Here is a 16,134-nt window from a genome sequence, read left to right on the forward strand (position 1 = left end):
CTCCACAGTGCCACGGGTGATGTCGGGGCTGAGGGCCGAGCTGAAGCGCCGAACGGTTGTCGAGGTGGAAGCGTTGCCGTGGGTTGCAAATGCGAGGAGGCGTTGTCCGACTTGACCCGAGGGGTAACGAATTCCAGCCGGATATCTATTTCACTCGTATTGTTGTGCAGTTGATGATATGGAGAGTCAAAAGCTATGGATGCCAGTGGTTCTCTTTTATCGCTCACCAGCAACCTAGGTTCTACAGTTGAGCGCTTCCTGTCTTGTGAACGGTGATCTCTTTCCCTGGCACGACTGGTCGCATTCAGCCACGGACGACTGGAATGACGCGCCAATGACTTCACCAGAAGGGAAATCATCGCGGGGAGGCGCTGACCTAAGCTCTTCACGGTCGATCAACACGACTGCCGGCCTCCTATCCTATCACTCCTCCGATACTCATTATTAGTCCGTTACTCGGCTGCCGAACAATCATACATCGGAGCTCCTCGACAATTCTGACGGAATGACGACAGCCCCTTGGAACACGTTAACCCTTGGGTCCTCCTCTTCTCCGCCGTCTCCAATAACGGCGATTAACCAGCCGAGGATGATGTAGTCTGGATCATCGATCGCGGCGCTCTCAGCCAATCATACCCCACACATTTCCACCTCACCAGGAGGTGTCGGGTGGGCTGAACATATTGCCGCTGTTTCCCGGCGTCTTTTCAATCAGAAAGAAAAAATGCTGGCCGCACAAAAATACTCTCAATGGCTCCGGTTCCGGAAATTCCTGGGAGGCCATGGTCTCGACCTGCCATCCCTGACACGGCCAAAATAACCTTTGATCAGTCACGGGGTCTCTTTCGTGAGCAGTTTTCGCTTTCCCCCGGCCCGGCCTAACAATGTCCGGTTTTTTGTCCACAGGATCACAAGCTCGCCCAGATCTTCCGTGGTTAGCGGCGGATCCCGACTCCGGCTACGGTCTCGGGAAACCTTTGAGGTTACGAGTTCCAGACCATGATGATTTGCCTTGTTTCTGCGCGAATTTTGGTCGGCTTACGTAGCGGATTCAATTTTAACGGCATCCCGCCGATCCAATAATGTAAGACGGGTTTGAACTATGTAGGAGGCTGAGGCCTTTTTTTTTTCTAGTAGTAGTGGAGAACCAGTTCACCCTGTCCTCCGCAGAACAAAAACTCCGTTGTTGACCTGTTTCTTATCAAGCGGACCAACAGACCACCTCTAACAGGGGCTATCGGTATCAAACACCCCGAGATGGCCTTCCTACTTCACCCGCCCTGATAGGCGAGTCTTGTTTTTGATTCATCATCCGGCTGAGTGCCCAACCGGCGCGGTTTCAAAGTGGTCTGGCCCGCGAGGCAAGAGAGACAAGATCGACTGGGCTCCTAATTTGCCCGACACGGCTGACATGTATAGATTCTCGTCATGCCCCCACGGCATCACCTAAATATAATCAATGGTGGCTGTGCTATGATGATTACTGTAGTATTATTGCAGGGCACAGCATTTCTCCGACGCACCTGACCATGTTCATCTTGGCATCCATGTCTGGGGAAACCGCATGGTCAGTAAGAATGCGGGGTCTAGCGTGGGCACTGGTCCTGTTTATAGCTGCTCTCGGTTATCCTTACCAATCGCTTGTCTAAGCCCCTCCCGCTGGGGGATCTGTCTTACCCACGGCTATGGTTTAGGCCATGTCAGTTGACCACGCGGGTTGTTTGCGCTCGAATAATTTGTTCGACATATCTGTTTTCCTGGGCCGAGGAAGAGTTCGTGCAATCCGGGAACTAGATCCGGGGTCGTTCCGTTCCCCTGGCTTGTTCACTTTCAAGAGTACGACCATGGTAGTCTTGAGATGTCTTCTTTGACATTCTCAATACTCGTTCATTTTATATACAATCACAGATCTAGGTCCAATGCATTGTAGAATTGACTATTCTGTTTATTTACAACATCACAATAGGGCCTGCACTGGTCCTCCTCCAGCACAGAGACTCTCCACGACAGCAACGTCCGCCAATGCCTCCCGGGCTCCTGCTTTTTCCTCGTGCTTTCCGCTAGATGCCGCTTCCAGGAAAGCCTTGACCTCTTCTGAGACACCCTCTCCATCAATGATCTCTTCGTCCTTAGTACCATCCGCCTTCTCAATAACGATGCGTCGGCGATCCTTCGCATCCTCCACAGCCGAGATGGTCACAGATCCTTGATCACCAACAAAAACAAACTCGAAAACTCCCTTGCAGGAGGCAAAGCAAATACTTAGAGACCCAGAAGCGCCGCTGTCAAACTGCAGGGCTGCGTTAACGGTGTCCAGAGGAGGTAGATGCGGATATGTCTGACGGCACATGCTGAGAGTCTTGACGATCTCCAGCCCGGAGACATAACGAATCAACGCGATAAAGTGCACGCCGCCATCTAGAACAAATCCGCCCTGATACTCCGGGTTCTTGCGCCACTCGGTCTCGTAATACTGATTTTCAACAGGCTGGATGTTTCCCCAAACGCGGGCATGGATGTGATTCAACTTGCCAATGCGGCCACCGGCCACTACTAGCTCGCGAGCACGGGTGAAAGCACGATCGTAGCGGAATTGCTCGGCCACTGAGAACACCAGTCCGCGAGGACGGAAGTCCTTTTCGTAGTCGGAAATCAACTGCACCGCTGTCTGCACATTCTTGGCAACGGGCTTTTCGCACAGCACGTGTTTGCCAGCCGCCAGACACTGGCGGACAACTTCGGGCTGAATGAGGATTGGAAGGGCAACAATGACGGCACCAATATCCTCGCGCTTGAGTAATGCCGACAGCCCTTTGTTCTCCGAGGTCAGCTCATCGGCGTAGACATCGATGTGCGAGGTTGGTGCATCCAGAGCAGCGGCGGCAGTGACAAGGGACTGGGCCGATTTGATCGAGCGCGAATAAACCGCGAGTATATCGGCCTGGTGTTTTATCAAAGCCGGCAGATGGGCTAGATACAAATGGTGAGTGTTCGAATTTAAGCGGTTGTAAATAGTATTCACATACCCTCTTTGGCGAACAGGCCAGCACCCAGTACAGCGATTCCAACCATTTCGCTGTTAGAAACAAGATAAAGTTTTTATCTTTTTCGATGAGTTGCAAACGGCAAAGCCCTTTAAAATAATCCGCGTCCCGGTACTCGGGGAGATAAAATGCGGACCATGCCGATCCGACTGCCTAGAGTGAAACGGCCTGTTCTCCGCATTGCACCTATTATTCAGCGCGAAGTGGTTAACTGGGCATTACCCCACATGGCTTTGTGCCCTTGACAATATCAAGCACTGTGTCGAGGAACCTCCCTACATATTGGTTGCCGGCAAGAGGACGGTATTGTGGTGAGATGTGCTATCTATATAGGTTGTGACACAGTTATTCCAGAGAAGGTGGTAGTGGAATTCTGATTTACATTTGGCTTTTCTATCTTGTTAAACCTGCTGATTCAGATCGCATATTACCCTTGAGTGCAGCATTTGATAGAGTGGAACATCTTTGCAACGTAGCAGCCACCTAGAAATCATCAGCGATGTAAATACAATTCGGGACAAACATTCTCACCAAGAAATAAAGCTGTGTAGTATCAAGACAACTCCTGCCGGTGGGGTCATAATGCTTTCTGTCACAAACCCTAACCCCCTTTGGTAGACTCCACAGAGTCCGATTGCACCCAGGACGATGACGAAGAAGACATTCCATAAATAGACAGGAGCTACATAAACAGTGGGATCGGGCCTTCTGCGCCTAGACATTTCCCGCATCTCTCGTGTGCGCTCCTCTTGCTCTTCTTTCGAGAGAAGAGGGGAAGAAGGGGAGCTACGAGGCGCGACGCATCGTCTTATATGCTTTAGTTGATCATCAGTCAATTCTTGGGGCATGTTGAAGAGTGGTTAAGTAAAGATGTGGTCGGGCCTAGGAAATAGATATGGTCGAGGGAGTCCGAACGATGATATACTGAGTGGGTCGGTTGGGGGCCAATTTGCGCACTGGCAAGGTAAACGGGGCGCAAACCGGCACCACTATAATATTATTCAAAGGCAAAAATGCTGAGCATCAAGTCGGGTGTGTAACTATGTAGTACATGGTTGCTTCAGCATGGATTAACTCCGTCGAAATAGTTTAAAAATAGTCCGGTTAGTAAGTCCAGTAGGCAGAGCATTTGTCTCGTTCTGATTGGCGGGCTAGATCTTCACGCCCATCCGCACAAATGAGACATGTACAACGAACAAACAAACAATGCTAAGATGACCGAGCCAAAGGACCTCCAGGCCTTCCTGCGGCCTCTCCGCACAGATAGGGAAACTCTGTACCGATTATCTCGCCACCTGTCGGACATCTACCGCGAGCTTGCCTCGAGCTCCTCCGAGCAATTCTTTCCCACAGCCATCACCCGCTTGCCCACGGGGCGGGAGACCGGCCACTATTTGGCTGTCTATCTTGGCCTGCACTATCTTCGAGTAGCATTTATCGACCTCCTGGGAGACCAACCCACTGGGCGGCAGCCCCCTGTGCGGCGAACGCTCGAAAAGGCTTGGCCCATTGAAGATCGTCTACGCCGAGACCAGCCGCAGTCTCTGTTCGCCTGGATTGGCGATTGTATTGCAGAGGTGATTGCCGACAGCTTGTCCAACTCCCGCGAAGATGTGCCCTCCGAAATAATGATGGGGATCTCCTTTTGCTTTCCAATCAAGTTTGTTTTCCTTCCTCTTCGTGTCCATTGAAACTGGATTAACTTGGTGACAGACAGAAGTTTCTAAATGAGGCTATCCTCATGCCAACGGGGAAAGGGTTTGCTTTGACCTCTTCCTTGAACCTTCATCAGGCTCTCGTCGAGGGCTATGAATGCCATACCGGCCGCTCGGATGAGGATTCAAGAGCCGAGCGGACGAAACGGCAGAGACGGTTTTGTCTGCCCAAGTTGAGAGTTACTGTCATGACGAACGATACCGTTGCCACGCTCGCCTCGTTAGCGTACTCCATCCACTCACTCCCCAACGCGCGGGTCGTGATGGGTCTCATCGTGGGGGCTGGTTGTAACTCTGCCATCCCCATGAGAATTTCTGATCTGGACGAATTCAAAACACGGCACATTCGAGAGAAGGAACCGAATGCCACGGAAACAGTTGTTTCGACTGAATGGACCCTCCGGGGAGCAACGTCTCCCTTGGAAGAACTCAGGTTCATCACTAAATGGGATGCCGAGCTCGATGCTCATTGCAGTCGGCCTGGGTTCCAGCCTCTCGAGTACATGGTGGGGGGTCGGTATGTTGGCGAATTAGTTCGAATAATCTGCTACGACTGGTTCCATGAGACCTTGGGAGTCTCAAGGTCTGAACTGCCCTTGAAGCTGGTCGAGGCATACTCTTTGACTACAGAATTTCTCTCGTTGGTGGTAGCCTCTGCGTCTAATAACGAAAGCTTGGCGCAAGAATTGTCAGAGCGTCTTGCACCGCCATCTTCCAGTGATTGGCGGTGGACACCTGAGTATGCTGGCCATATCCGGTCTATTGCAGCGGCTGTGCAAGCTCGATCAGCGGGTTTGGTCGCTGCCGCCACTATTGGGCTTCTCGCATGTACTGGAGAACTTCAACTGCAAGACAGAGAATCCATTGAAGGTCTGACTGGCCAAGTCTCGGATCTGTCAGCAGCCCCAAAGAAAGAACAGACACCCTCCGAAGTTGTGTCCTCAATTTCGGGATGGCGAAATGGGCCTGAAGAGTTGGTGGTTGCGGTCTCCGGCGGAGTGATTCAACATTATCCCCATTATAAAGAGACCATTCAGCAATATATTGATCGACTCATCATCCTCGCCGGACCCCAAGCCGAAGGGAAAAGCGTCTTTCTTCGAGATGTCAGCGACGGCGGGATTATTGGAGTGGGTGTTCTAGCAGGAACTGTGGCAGGAAAGATTGAAGGCATTGTGGGCTCGACCTTAGATGAACAGCACAGTCCGGAGACAGAAACAGGCGCAAAGGAAAAGAAATAAATCCATAATATTGCCTATAAAAAGAGGCATTTGCATAGTTATATCGACGAATCTACTCACTATACCCGATCAAAACAGGATAATATCCTCACTGACACCACCCTCTTCCTTCCATTTAGCAAGAATAGCCTTACAATCATTCACAACATTAGCCGCATAGTCCGGTCCAGGCGGCGCAGTAGGGGCCTTCGCCGGATCCCCCAATAACCATGCCACAGGAGCAAGAGCAGCGCCAGCACATGCTTTTCGGAGCTCCTCGACCTGCTCCTCATCAAAAGCTCGGCCCAGAATCACAGCGCGCGGGGGCTGGCTGTAATTGTGTGTACCGACGTTGTCGTCGTTGGCCTCCGACACCTGGGGATCGCGGCCCGCAAGGAGAAGCGGGAGCTCCGCTTTTGCTGCTTCGAAGCTCTGGAGGAAGTGGATCGCTGTGGGATCAGTGTGAGATTTATCGCTCATGGGTTGACAACCACATAAAAAGTATGTGGAGAGAAAAGAGAGGTTGATTCGTACGAACCTTCATATTCTGGGAGAAGGAGCTTCGCCACCGGTTTGCCGACCTTGGTGGTTTTGCCACAGAGCACGACGGGAAGGGGAGTCGGGAAGGTAGACATTTTTCGCAGTGGATGATGCAAGATGGAAGATGACAGACGAACGGGAAACATGGCGGCTTATATTTAGGGTCGTGTTAGCTACGCGGGCGGGCAGCTGGATATTTATACGGATTTGGCATAGTCTCAAGGCTAATGATGCTGCCAAGAGATGGACCATACTAGATTTAGATAGAAATCTAATTGACTGCGTATTGCCTACCCCTCTAGGAGCGTGCAGCTGAAAGTCTGTGAGATTGGATTTTTGCTTTCAGCTCTCCCCGCAAGGCTGGCCCGGTCCAGCCAGTCGACGTCACCGTCTCCGCTTGTTAACCAACGTAGGTACTAATATCCTATCATGGAGATTATTACAAACTTAATGAACACCATGATAACATGACTTAAGCATAAAGGCATTTATAGCAGAAGAACTTGTTTATTTATACTCTATAAAACGTCCTTAACCAAGGTCATTCGAATGACAAGCTAGTAGCTATGGCCTCGATCAAGCAAACAATGACCGCAGAGCCACCTCCTCCATCGCGCTTAGCTCTCGCCAAACAAGCACAAAAATATCGGATTCTGTCTTCCCTCCTTTCCCTCCTAGACCGGTATCTCTCCTGGCCTTGGCCCTCAAATCCTTCACTAGAGTTCTCCATACCGTCCACTATCAGCAAACATCCCGGCTCAATCGGGCTGTACTTTTTCACTGCGCCTTCCAGAGCACTCACTCCCAACACTATCGCAACCGCTACGCAGTCTACTCAAGACTCTCATTCTACACCACGACCAAAAAGACCCGTTCTCATCAATTTTCACGGCGGCGGCTTCTCCATCGCCCATGCGCGCGACGATGCCCGCTGGGCTACGGCTGTCGTCCAGGCCATCCCAGATGCCGTGGTAGTTAGCGTTAATTACCGGCTCGCTCCTGAACACCCTTTCCCGGTGGGAATTGAGGACTGTGTCGATGCTGTCCTGTGGTTGTGGGATCATGCAGAGCAATATAATCTCGACCAAGCCCGCTTTGCACTTAGTGGATCGAGTGCCGGTGGGAATTTTGCCCTGGCAGTTCCATTTCGACTGCGTGAAGAGCTTGATAAGCGAGCATCACAGTTTACGAACGGGCTATCTCTTGCCGGTATAGTGGGCTTCTACCCCAGCACGGACTGGACACGAGCCCGCGCGGAGAGAGACGCCACGAACCCGATTGCAAAGCAGAAATCTATGATTTCACCGTCTATTTTCCGCTTCTTTGACCAGTCCTACCTCATGCCTGAAGATCTGCCAAAATCCCTAGGGGATGATGGTATATACGCTGTCGACATGGCCCACCCTTTTCTCTCCCCAGGACTGGCTCCTGCGTCTCTCCTGCTGGCTTCATACCCACCCGCTGTGGCAATCTATACCTGCGGCTGGGACCAGCTGCTCGTTGAGGGGAATACATTCCGAAATAGACTGGCCGGACTAGTGGCAGAGGGTCAGATGAAGCATGTAGGTGGGATGGTGATTGAGGATAAGATCCATGCGTTTGATAAGAAGCCTTCGTTTTGGGCGGGGAATCCGAAGAGGGATGTGATGTATGCGGATGCGATTCGAGAGTTGGGGATGATGTGGACATAGCGATAAACGTATTTATTCTATTGTTCATAATTAATAATGAAGTCCTCGCTGTTGGTCTGACTCGAGTAGAAGAGCGGGGCAGCTGACCTGCTCGTCTTCGGCGGGGCATCAACTAGCCGTGTTTTCCTCTTTCCTCTCCTTCTCTTTCTCTTTCTCCTCCAGATTCCCCCAAGGTTTTATTCCCCATCCTTCATATCCCAGGTCCGAGTCTCCACAGACATGGTACGACTCTTTCTCTAACTGACCCGTAGGACACCCAACAAATCCAACTAAACACGATGTCCCACGCTAGTTGCCCCAAGTGCGGAGCCTCGGTCGGTTCGTCCAAGAGCTGTAGCTCCTGCGGTGCCGTTCGTTATGCATTTCCCTTGTTGAGAGACTGATGATACTAATATCTTTTGTAGACCTGCCCGGTCTGAATGCAGGTCGTTGAAAGAGGTGTTGGGCGTGTTGCAGAGAGTTGGGTCCGATATGTGCCGAGTCTTTAACTCTTATCCATCAATACAATAGTGACATTGTCTCCTATTACTTTTATTCTTCACGGATAGATGTACGACTGGACAATCTATCATAAATAAGCCTGCTGGCCTCTATAGATAGACGCAAGGATAACAGAACAAATGAAATTTCCATGTATGAGAACAGGAAGAAAAAGCGAGATCTGCAAGCATCTCTTAAAACAAGATAGACGAGGGTGTTGTTTATAGGGAATCAAAAACGCAACATGAAGCGCATCCTACAACACAAACAAAATATGCCAGCATCGAGCCGGACACACGTTGTCATAATAAGGATAGAGGTAACCTTAAACTCTCGAGACCAGTCGGAAGAAACTCATCAGCCACCAACTGTGGTCTTGCCAACTTTGGTCTCCGCGGACTCTCCGTCAGAGCCTGTCAACAACCTTCCTCTCTCTCCCCCCCTCTCCCCCCCCTCTCTCCCCCCCTCTCTCTCTGTCATCGACAGTGCGATCATGCGCTCTTGCGCCACTGCGACCAAACACCGATCAAACTGCTGACCGTACCAGCAATGCCGACCAGACCATCATCAAACGAGGCCACCCCGAGGGCAGCAGCGGGGACGGTCAAGTCACACAGATCAGAGAGGAGCTGGATCCTCACAGCGGCGCGCTCCCTACAAAGCAACGATTAGCATTCCTCACTCTCCAGACAAGATTTAGGGAGTAACATACTTCTCAAGCTTCTTCGCCTCAACAGCCCCTTCTCCTTCCTTAAGATTAACGCCCCTCTCCTGCTCCCTCAGCCGGAAGAGCGTATAGATACCCGCAACAGCCGAGCACGCCAAACCCGCGCCCCACGCACGGTACGCGGATTCCTGCAGACGCTTCGCAGACGCCAGTTTCTTGACACCGATGGCGTCGACGACAGTGATAGTGTCGAGGGTCAGGTAGCCTGCATAACCGAGCTGGCGGCCAATGGCGAGGTAGCGCAGGACGGGGTCGATCGGGCTCTTGTTATCGAGGGCGAGCGCGGCGGCTTTGAGGTGCTCGACAAATTTGCCGATGCGCAGGATCTTGCGCGTTGTTCCGAATTGTTTCTTGATAGCGTTGTAAGGGTCGATTGCGCTCTGCGGCTTGTTCGTCCGGTATAGGTACCATGCGTAGAAGCGGGAGAAGTACTGGATTGTGCGGAGAAGCTTGTCGCGGCCGACTGCGGCGGGATTATTGTTAGTGAACTCTCTATGTTTTCCTTGGGGTCTTTGAAGGGTTATGTACCAGTCGTAGCGACGAAGCGGAGGTAGTGCGCCAGCGCGGGGTGGTACACGAGGGCGTCGGCGACCATGTTGGGCGGAGGAGGTGGTGGTTCCTTGAATTCCCGAGGTGACGGACGATAGGAGACCCCGTGGTAACGAGGTCGACAGTATCAGGCTTGAGTTGTGTGGAGGTGAAAGAGATAGACACCAAGGCTAGATTGTGGAGATGAAGTCAGGGTCTTAAAGAAGGGGAAAAAGGGGATGGAGCTGGAGATGAGGTGAATGGAGGGAGTCGCTCGGTCGGTAATTGACCGGCGTGTCTTGGGCCGCGGGAGAAGAACCTCGGCTGATGCCGGTTTGGGCAGGGCACCGGAGTAGCGCTCGTCGTACGCAGGCCCTATGTAGGATTCATGTGAAGGAGATTTATTGAAAATTGAGGATTTATTTATACAGAGCAACGAGCAGTTCAAAATGGCATTTGCATTTGCCCTATGTAGTTGTTTCCTGGTCGCTCCCAATCCCTTCGCAGCTACTGGCGGATGCAGTCATCCCGCATAACGATGTGTGACTACCATGAAAGATTAAGTAGGATACATGAAGCGCAAACGCATCAGCACCACGCAGATCAGTAAGGAAAAGTGCTCAAAGACTATGTGTCGCGGGGGGCAGATTCAGTTCGCGTCGCATAGGCAGGGCAGGTCATCAGGGATCGTCGCAAAGGGCTCATCGTCAGGGCAGCGGATGGCGCGTCGGGAAGAGAAAATGTCATCGAAGTCGCATAGAGACAGTGGGATATCAAGGCACGAGCAGGGCGGATGTTGACACCGGTTTACTTCAGCTCCTCGGCTTCCGAGGTGCTCTCCTCTGTCTTGGTGCCCATGGTCGCGGTGTTGTAGCCGTTTTCCTGCAAAAAGGCGCGGAACCGGGCGTCTTCAGCGGTAATGGTGTCCTACAGTCGATCACAATTAGTCTGACCATACAATATCCATTGATCAGGATCCGAGTCATACCTGGTTAATTTGCGGCAGCAGGAAGAAAGCCAGCGCGGAACTGAGAAGGCACAGCGAGCTCGACACGAAGAACGGATCCATGCCTGAGCGGATCTTGTTGGGTGCGTTCTTCTGGACGATCGGAATGACATAGGTGCCCACGAAAGCACCAATTTTGCCAGAAGCCGCGGCGTATGAGTAGTACTGGCCACGAATGGCAGTGGCGCTTGTCTTGGATGCAACTAGGCCGATGTTGTCGCCGGGTCCGAATTCGCCGAGAGCCTGGAAGATCCTGTATTCCTCATTGTATTAGCAGGATGTCTGATGTAGCTCTCTCGAGAATACTTACCCGAGAACAACGACAAAAGCAGCCACATTCTCTGGGGTTGCAAGGTACTTATAGCATCCTGCCATGATGAACCCCACAACCCCTTGGAGACCAACTCCAATGGCCAGGGTCCGTTTCGGGCCGATCCAGTCACTCGCCCAAGCTCCAGCGAAGGAACCAGGGATGTAGAACAGGTTGAGGACGGTGTTCCAGCCAAAAGTCTTCCACATTGGGGAGTTGTCACCCAAGATGATGCTCAGCCACTTCGAGGAATAGATGTTGAAGGAATAAGCCATGAAATCATAGATGAACCAGATCAGCGAAACGAGTGTCTAGAAAGCAAGGTTAGTATTCAACCAGTTGTCAAATGGGGGAACAAGTCGTACCAGGCGCTTCCAGTAGAACCTATTCTCATCAGTCAATATGCTCGTTGCAAAGAATTTCATTGTCGACTTACTTGACAATCAGCTTGATCGGGAACTTGTGCATGCGCTCACGGCTAAACTCCTCTGGCTCACTCATCTTCAACCGCAAGTAGAATAGACTCAGTGGTGGAATGACGCCGAGGCCCAAAGCCACTCGCCAGACCGCGCGCAGGTGGTCCTCGGTGAAAATCAGAACTAGGATCATAGGTACCAAGGCGGACACCACGTAGGCGAGATCAATTTGGAAGTTGGTGAACATGATGAACCAGCGATTGCGATGGCCATCCTTGAGTTCGCCCGTATTCTCTGATGCTGCCACAGAACCTGCCGGATACTCGCCACCAATCCCGATTCCGAGGAAGAACCGGTAGGCCGTTAGAGCAGCAAACAGACCATAGATGTTGTCATTGTAGCCGTAGGCACCAGCACAGAGGGCAGCGAACAAAAACAGAATGATTGTCGAGATGATCAGAGACCACTTACGCGACCAGTGGTCACTCGTGTATCCAAAGATCAGCATACCCACCACGGTTCCTGCGAAGGTGATGGCAGAGACATTCTGGCTGGCGGGGGAGTCACTGTACGCTTTGGGGTAGAGCGTGCTCAGAATCGTATTCACTTGACCGATCACCTTGAATGGCACGGGTTAGCACGCTTGCTCTATAGTAGACGACTCTGTGATAGCCCTATGCGGCATAATCCGAAAACAGTTAAACATACCCCATTCAGATATCCGTCAGAGAAGAGACCGGCACCGCACGCGATTGTGGGCCAGCTGCGCTCCCAGCGACCCTTCTGTGGGGTTTCCAGCGGCACGATCTCGACAGGGGCCTGTTCAAGCGGCGCAGGGCCCTTCTCGGTGTCCTCCTTCATCACAGAGTCTTTCACCACGGATTCCTCCGTTTTGGCACTCATGGGTTTGGATTGGGATTGATGATAAATGATAACGGGTTTGTGGCCGGGTCCTCACAGACGTAAGGTTTGGGTAGTGTGGTTGGCGCAAGAAAAGAGAGAAACCAGTGATCGCGTGGGGAGGTCCGAGTTGAAGCAGATGACGTTGGGATCACCGGAAGTAGATCAACTGGGGATCACCACGAAGCTCAGCTTCGAGAGAAAAGAAGGAGACGGACCAGAAGGGAAAGAAGAAGTAGAAGTAGAAAGAAACGTGCGACTGAAAAGAAAGCAATAGAAGGGGAAGAAAAAACGACGGAGATCTTAGGGGCCCATCCGGCAGGCTGTGGTACCTGGGAGGTACCACTTGCCTTGGTAGCGCAACGCTGTAGCCCTCGGTACACGGCTGGTCACATCGTGGGGCGTATCCGCTCTGGGGCCGGATAACTGTGGTCCAGGTGAAGGGCCAATGAGCGGGTACCATTTTATCACGGCGTTCCATTGCTATTTGGGGGTCAATGAAAGGACGAGAGTGTATACTATGGTTTACAAGGCACAGGGACGTAAATAAGCCTTTTCGGCCCGTTCCCGAACTCGCAGGCATCTCCACCAAAATTGAGCCATCATTCAGGCGAGCAAAATAATGAGCCTATGGTAGTCGCATGGGCAAGCCCATGGCTGGCCGGGCTTAACCGGATTGGGCATAGACCCAAGCCTAGCACCGAAGAGAACAGTAGGACGGAGCGTAGGTAGGCCGACTCGGGATTGCTGAACAAACTCGATCCTGAACACGCCACAGCCCGTGTCCTGCGGCAGAGCGACCATCAGAGGCTTGAATGGCTTGCTCAGTCCCACTGGGAACGAACTGGGTTCCTGATCTCAGCCCTAATCCGGCAGTCGATATGGATGAACACGTGACATCAAGAAATGCGCGAAATTTGGCCTGCCAGAGACATCCCCAAGGTTCTCTGAGCCGTGGCTGCATTGATGTTCCAGTCTCGAACAATATTGTCGGGTGTTTTGATATCGAACACACGCGAAGTTGCGGGATGGCCGGCCTCTAGAGTCTCGGCTCGGAAAAACATTCCGCCAGCTGAGCTCTCTCTCCGCCGGATCACCTGGCCAGCATCATCAACAATCCCTCCGTGTCTGGCCCTCGCTCCATCTACACCCTCTACTCCCGTCGATCGCATCCTCTACTCATCCTTCCTCGCCCACCTCTGCCGCCATCATGGGGTCCGATCCACAGTACATCAAGTACCCCGATCTCAGCCTCGCCCAGCATGTCTTCAATCTCTCCAACCCAGCCTGTGACGCAGCCCTTCGCCAGACCTCATTGAAGCACCTGCAAGATGCCATCTCCGAGCACAAGATGGCCCCGTTCTACCGCTACCTAGCCCACCCGGTCGAAGGCATCCTCAACACCTCCGGCGAGGGTGCACCGCAACATCCGCATCATGGCGCGAATGCGACCAAGCCTCTCATCACTTCCAACATGCTCGCCTCCCGAAAGTCTCCGCAAAAGGTGGATTTCCCATGGGACGAGGAGTTGTACCAGTCCCTGGTGGAAGATAACAAGAAGGAATTGGAGACGTTCCAGAAGGAGGAAGAGGACGCGGAAGAGGCGGCCGGTGAGACCGAGGTGCAGGCTGCGCGGGGGAAGAGAGCTGAGTTCTGGGCCCGAGTAGGAGACAAGGTATGGGATTTGAGTCTTTCCAGCCTGTAAGACTCTTTACTGACGGTGATCGGTTTGACAGGACAAAGCCATCGAGTCCGGCGAAGCCCTCCTTGAAAAGACGGGATTCCTGGGCACCAAGATCGACCTGACGCTGGCGATGATTCGGATTGGGCTATTCTTTGGGGATCTGCTGTTTGTCAAGAAGATCATCGAACGAGCGGAGACGTTGGTCGAGAGCGGTGGTGACTGGGATCGAAGGAATCGCCTCAAGGCATACAAGGGACTGCATCTCCTCACTATTCGCTCCTATAGTCTGGCTGCGCCTCTCCTGTTGGACAGTCTGTCTACGTTTACGAGCTATGAACTGTGCAGTTACTCCTCGTTGGTGATCTACTCCGTGCTCGCGGGATCATTGTCCCTCAAGCGCGTGGATTTCAAGGCGAAGGTGGTGGATGCCCCGGAGATCAAGGCGATCCTCGGTGCCGGCGAGGACCAGCTGGCTGCGCTGACCGGTGAGGTGTCCGCTGGTCCCGGTGCCCAGGACGAAGAGATGAAGGATGCGACGGTGACGAAAGCGACCCCGGCCGGTGCCACTACCGCCGTCAACCTGGCCTCACTAGTCACCGGGTCTGGCGTGCAAGCTGAGGCCGAAGCCGCCGTGGACTTTTCGTCGCTGGCAAACCTGGTCAACAGCCTGTACAATGGCAACTACCGGTCGTTCTTCCGGGCGCTAGCAGCAGTCGAGGACCACTTCCTGACGCAAGACCGGTACCTGCATGAGCACCGGGCGTGGTTTGTGCGCGAGATGCGACTCCGCGCCTACCAACAGCTGCTGCAGAGCTACCGCGTGGTAGGATTGAACAGCATGGCGAGCGACTTTGGCGTGACGGTGGACTTCTTGGACCGGTTAGTATTCCCCACAACAGCGATTAGTTGCATTCACGCTAACCCATCCCAGCGATCTGGCCAAGTTCATCTCCAGCAACCGCATTTCATGCACCATCGACCGGGTCAACGGCATCATCGAGACAAACCGGCCGGACGACAAGAACAAGCAGTATGCGGATGTGGTCAAGCACGGCGACTCGCTTATCACCAAGATCCAGAAATACGGGCAGGCGGTACGTCTGCGGGGCAGTGAGCGCAGCTAGTTAGATGTGTACTCTAAAATGAGTGGAGTGGGCTAGAATTCAACGTTGATTCCTATAGCGTATCCACCTACATGGCCTCCATATCAGGGTTCCCAAATAAGGATGGCGGAATATGTACTGCTCCATAGACAACTGTAAAAGAATAGCCCGCGAGAATATGTGATAACTATCTTTCCTCCGGTGACCGGGGGTTGACAAGGCATGGCATCTGCGGCTCTATGAATATACTCCCTGTTAGAAAGGGCCAAAAAAACATCCTCGAACCCTGAAAACACGCTTAGTCCTCTAATTTCGGTTTGTGTAGTGTGATCCTGATGGATCCTTGTATATTTAAATACATACAATGTAATACTCGTGCCAACAAACAATTCAATCTGGGTTAGGCCTTTAGGACGCCCCTTTCGTATGTAAATTATGGCTCATTGCCGTGGTCCCTATCTATGACTTTGCTAGTGCGAAGCAAGCATAATTCGAGGGATTCGATGGATTCGGGCTGGCCCCAAGGTTGAAGGAAAGTCATCTTAGAGTAGTACTCCGGACTCCGTACATGTGTACTCCGCATTAACTCAACTAAGTAAACTGTTCAAAGATGATGACAAGATAGAATCGGCTTGCTTTCAGTATTTAGTGGCTTAGCATCAATCTATAATGAATCAACACTAGGTCTTTCCGAAGTACATACGGAGTCACAAGGGCCAGAAAGGGTATGTTAGAATTCCACGTAGATTCCGACATACAAGCCACAACCC

General features: G+C 52.3%; 7 protein-coding genes across 7 annotated transcripts; 3 read left to right on the forward strand and 4 right to left on the reverse strand.

The window, feature by feature from the left end:
- Positions 1-1,957: 1,957 nt before the first annotated feature.
- On the reverse strand, positions 1,958-3,072 carry N7510_005709 (Gfo/Idh/MocA family protein; the record flags this gene model as incomplete). Its single annotated transcript, XM_056977635.1, has 2 exons — positions 1,958-2,970; positions 3,027-3,072. The coding sequence occupies 2 exons, from the start codon at positions 3,070-3,072 to the stop codon at positions 1,958-1,960; spliced, it is 1,059 nt and encodes a 352-aa protein (XP_056833667.1).
- Positions 3,073-4,228: 1,156 nt separating this feature from the next.
- On the forward strand, positions 4,229-6,000 carry N7510_005710 (hexokinase family protein; the record flags this gene model as incomplete). The annotated part of the gene is made up of 2 exons (XM_056977636.1): positions 4,229-4,704; positions 4,758-6,000. The coding sequence occupies 2 exons, from the start codon at positions 4,229-4,231 to the stop codon at positions 5,998-6,000; spliced, it is 1,719 nt and encodes a 572-aa protein (XP_056833668.1).
- A 69-nt stretch (positions 6,001-6,069) lies between these two features.
- Positions 6,070-6,614, reverse strand: N7510_005711 (uncharacterized protein; the record flags this gene model as incomplete). Its single annotated transcript, XM_056977637.1, has 2 exons — positions 6,070-6,428; positions 6,518-6,614. The coding sequence occupies 2 exons, from the start codon at positions 6,612-6,614 to the stop codon at positions 6,070-6,072; spliced, it is 456 nt and encodes a 151-aa protein (XP_056833669.1).
- Positions 6,615-7,106: 492 nt separating this feature from the next.
- Positions 7,107-8,210, forward strand: N7510_005712 (alpha/beta hydrolase; the record flags this gene model as incomplete). The annotated part of the gene is made up of 1 exon (XM_056977638.1): positions 7,107-8,210. One exon carries the CDS (start codon positions 7,107-7,109, stop codon positions 8,208-8,210), a length of 1,104 nt encoding a protein of 367 aa, XP_056833670.1.
- A 971-nt stretch (positions 8,211-9,181) lies between these two features.
- On the reverse strand, positions 9,182-10,012 carry N7510_005713 (PEX11 family protein; the record flags this gene model as incomplete). Its single annotated transcript, XM_056977639.1, has 3 exons — positions 9,182-9,344; positions 9,403-9,880; positions 9,946-10,012. The coding sequence occupies 3 exons, from the start codon at positions 10,010-10,012 to the stop codon at positions 9,182-9,184; spliced, it is 708 nt and encodes a 235-aa protein (XP_056833671.1).
- A 740-nt stretch (positions 10,013-10,752) lies between these two features.
- Positions 10,753-12,580, reverse strand: N7510_005714 (putative MFS phospholipid transporter (Git1); the record flags this gene model as incomplete). The annotated part of the gene is made up of 6 exons (XM_056977640.1): positions 10,753-10,872; positions 10,934-11,204; positions 11,262-11,572; positions 11,627-11,645; positions 11,698-12,296; positions 12,386-12,580. 6 exons carry the CDS (start codon positions 12,578-12,580, stop codon positions 10,753-10,755), a joined length of 1,515 nt encoding a protein of 504 aa, XP_056833672.1.
- Positions 12,581-13,787: 1,207 nt separating this feature from the next.
- On the forward strand, positions 13,788-15,385 carry N7510_005715 (proteasome regulatory particle lid subunit RPN7; the record flags this gene model as incomplete). Its single annotated transcript, XM_056977641.1, has 3 exons — positions 13,788-14,252; positions 14,314-15,140; positions 15,193-15,385. The coding sequence occupies 3 exons, from the start codon at positions 13,788-13,790 to the stop codon at positions 15,383-15,385; spliced, it is 1,485 nt and encodes a 494-aa protein (XP_056833673.1).
- Between the last annotated feature and the right edge of the window lie 749 nt (positions 15,386-16,134).

This window comes from Penicillium lagena, assembly GCF_028827675.1.
Source record: "Penicillium lagena strain IBT 129212 chromosome Unknown utg000003l_segment0_segment0, whole genome shotgun sequence".
NCBI lineage: Eukaryota > Fungi > Ascomycota > Eurotiomycetes > Eurotiales > Aspergillaceae > Penicillium > Penicillium lagena.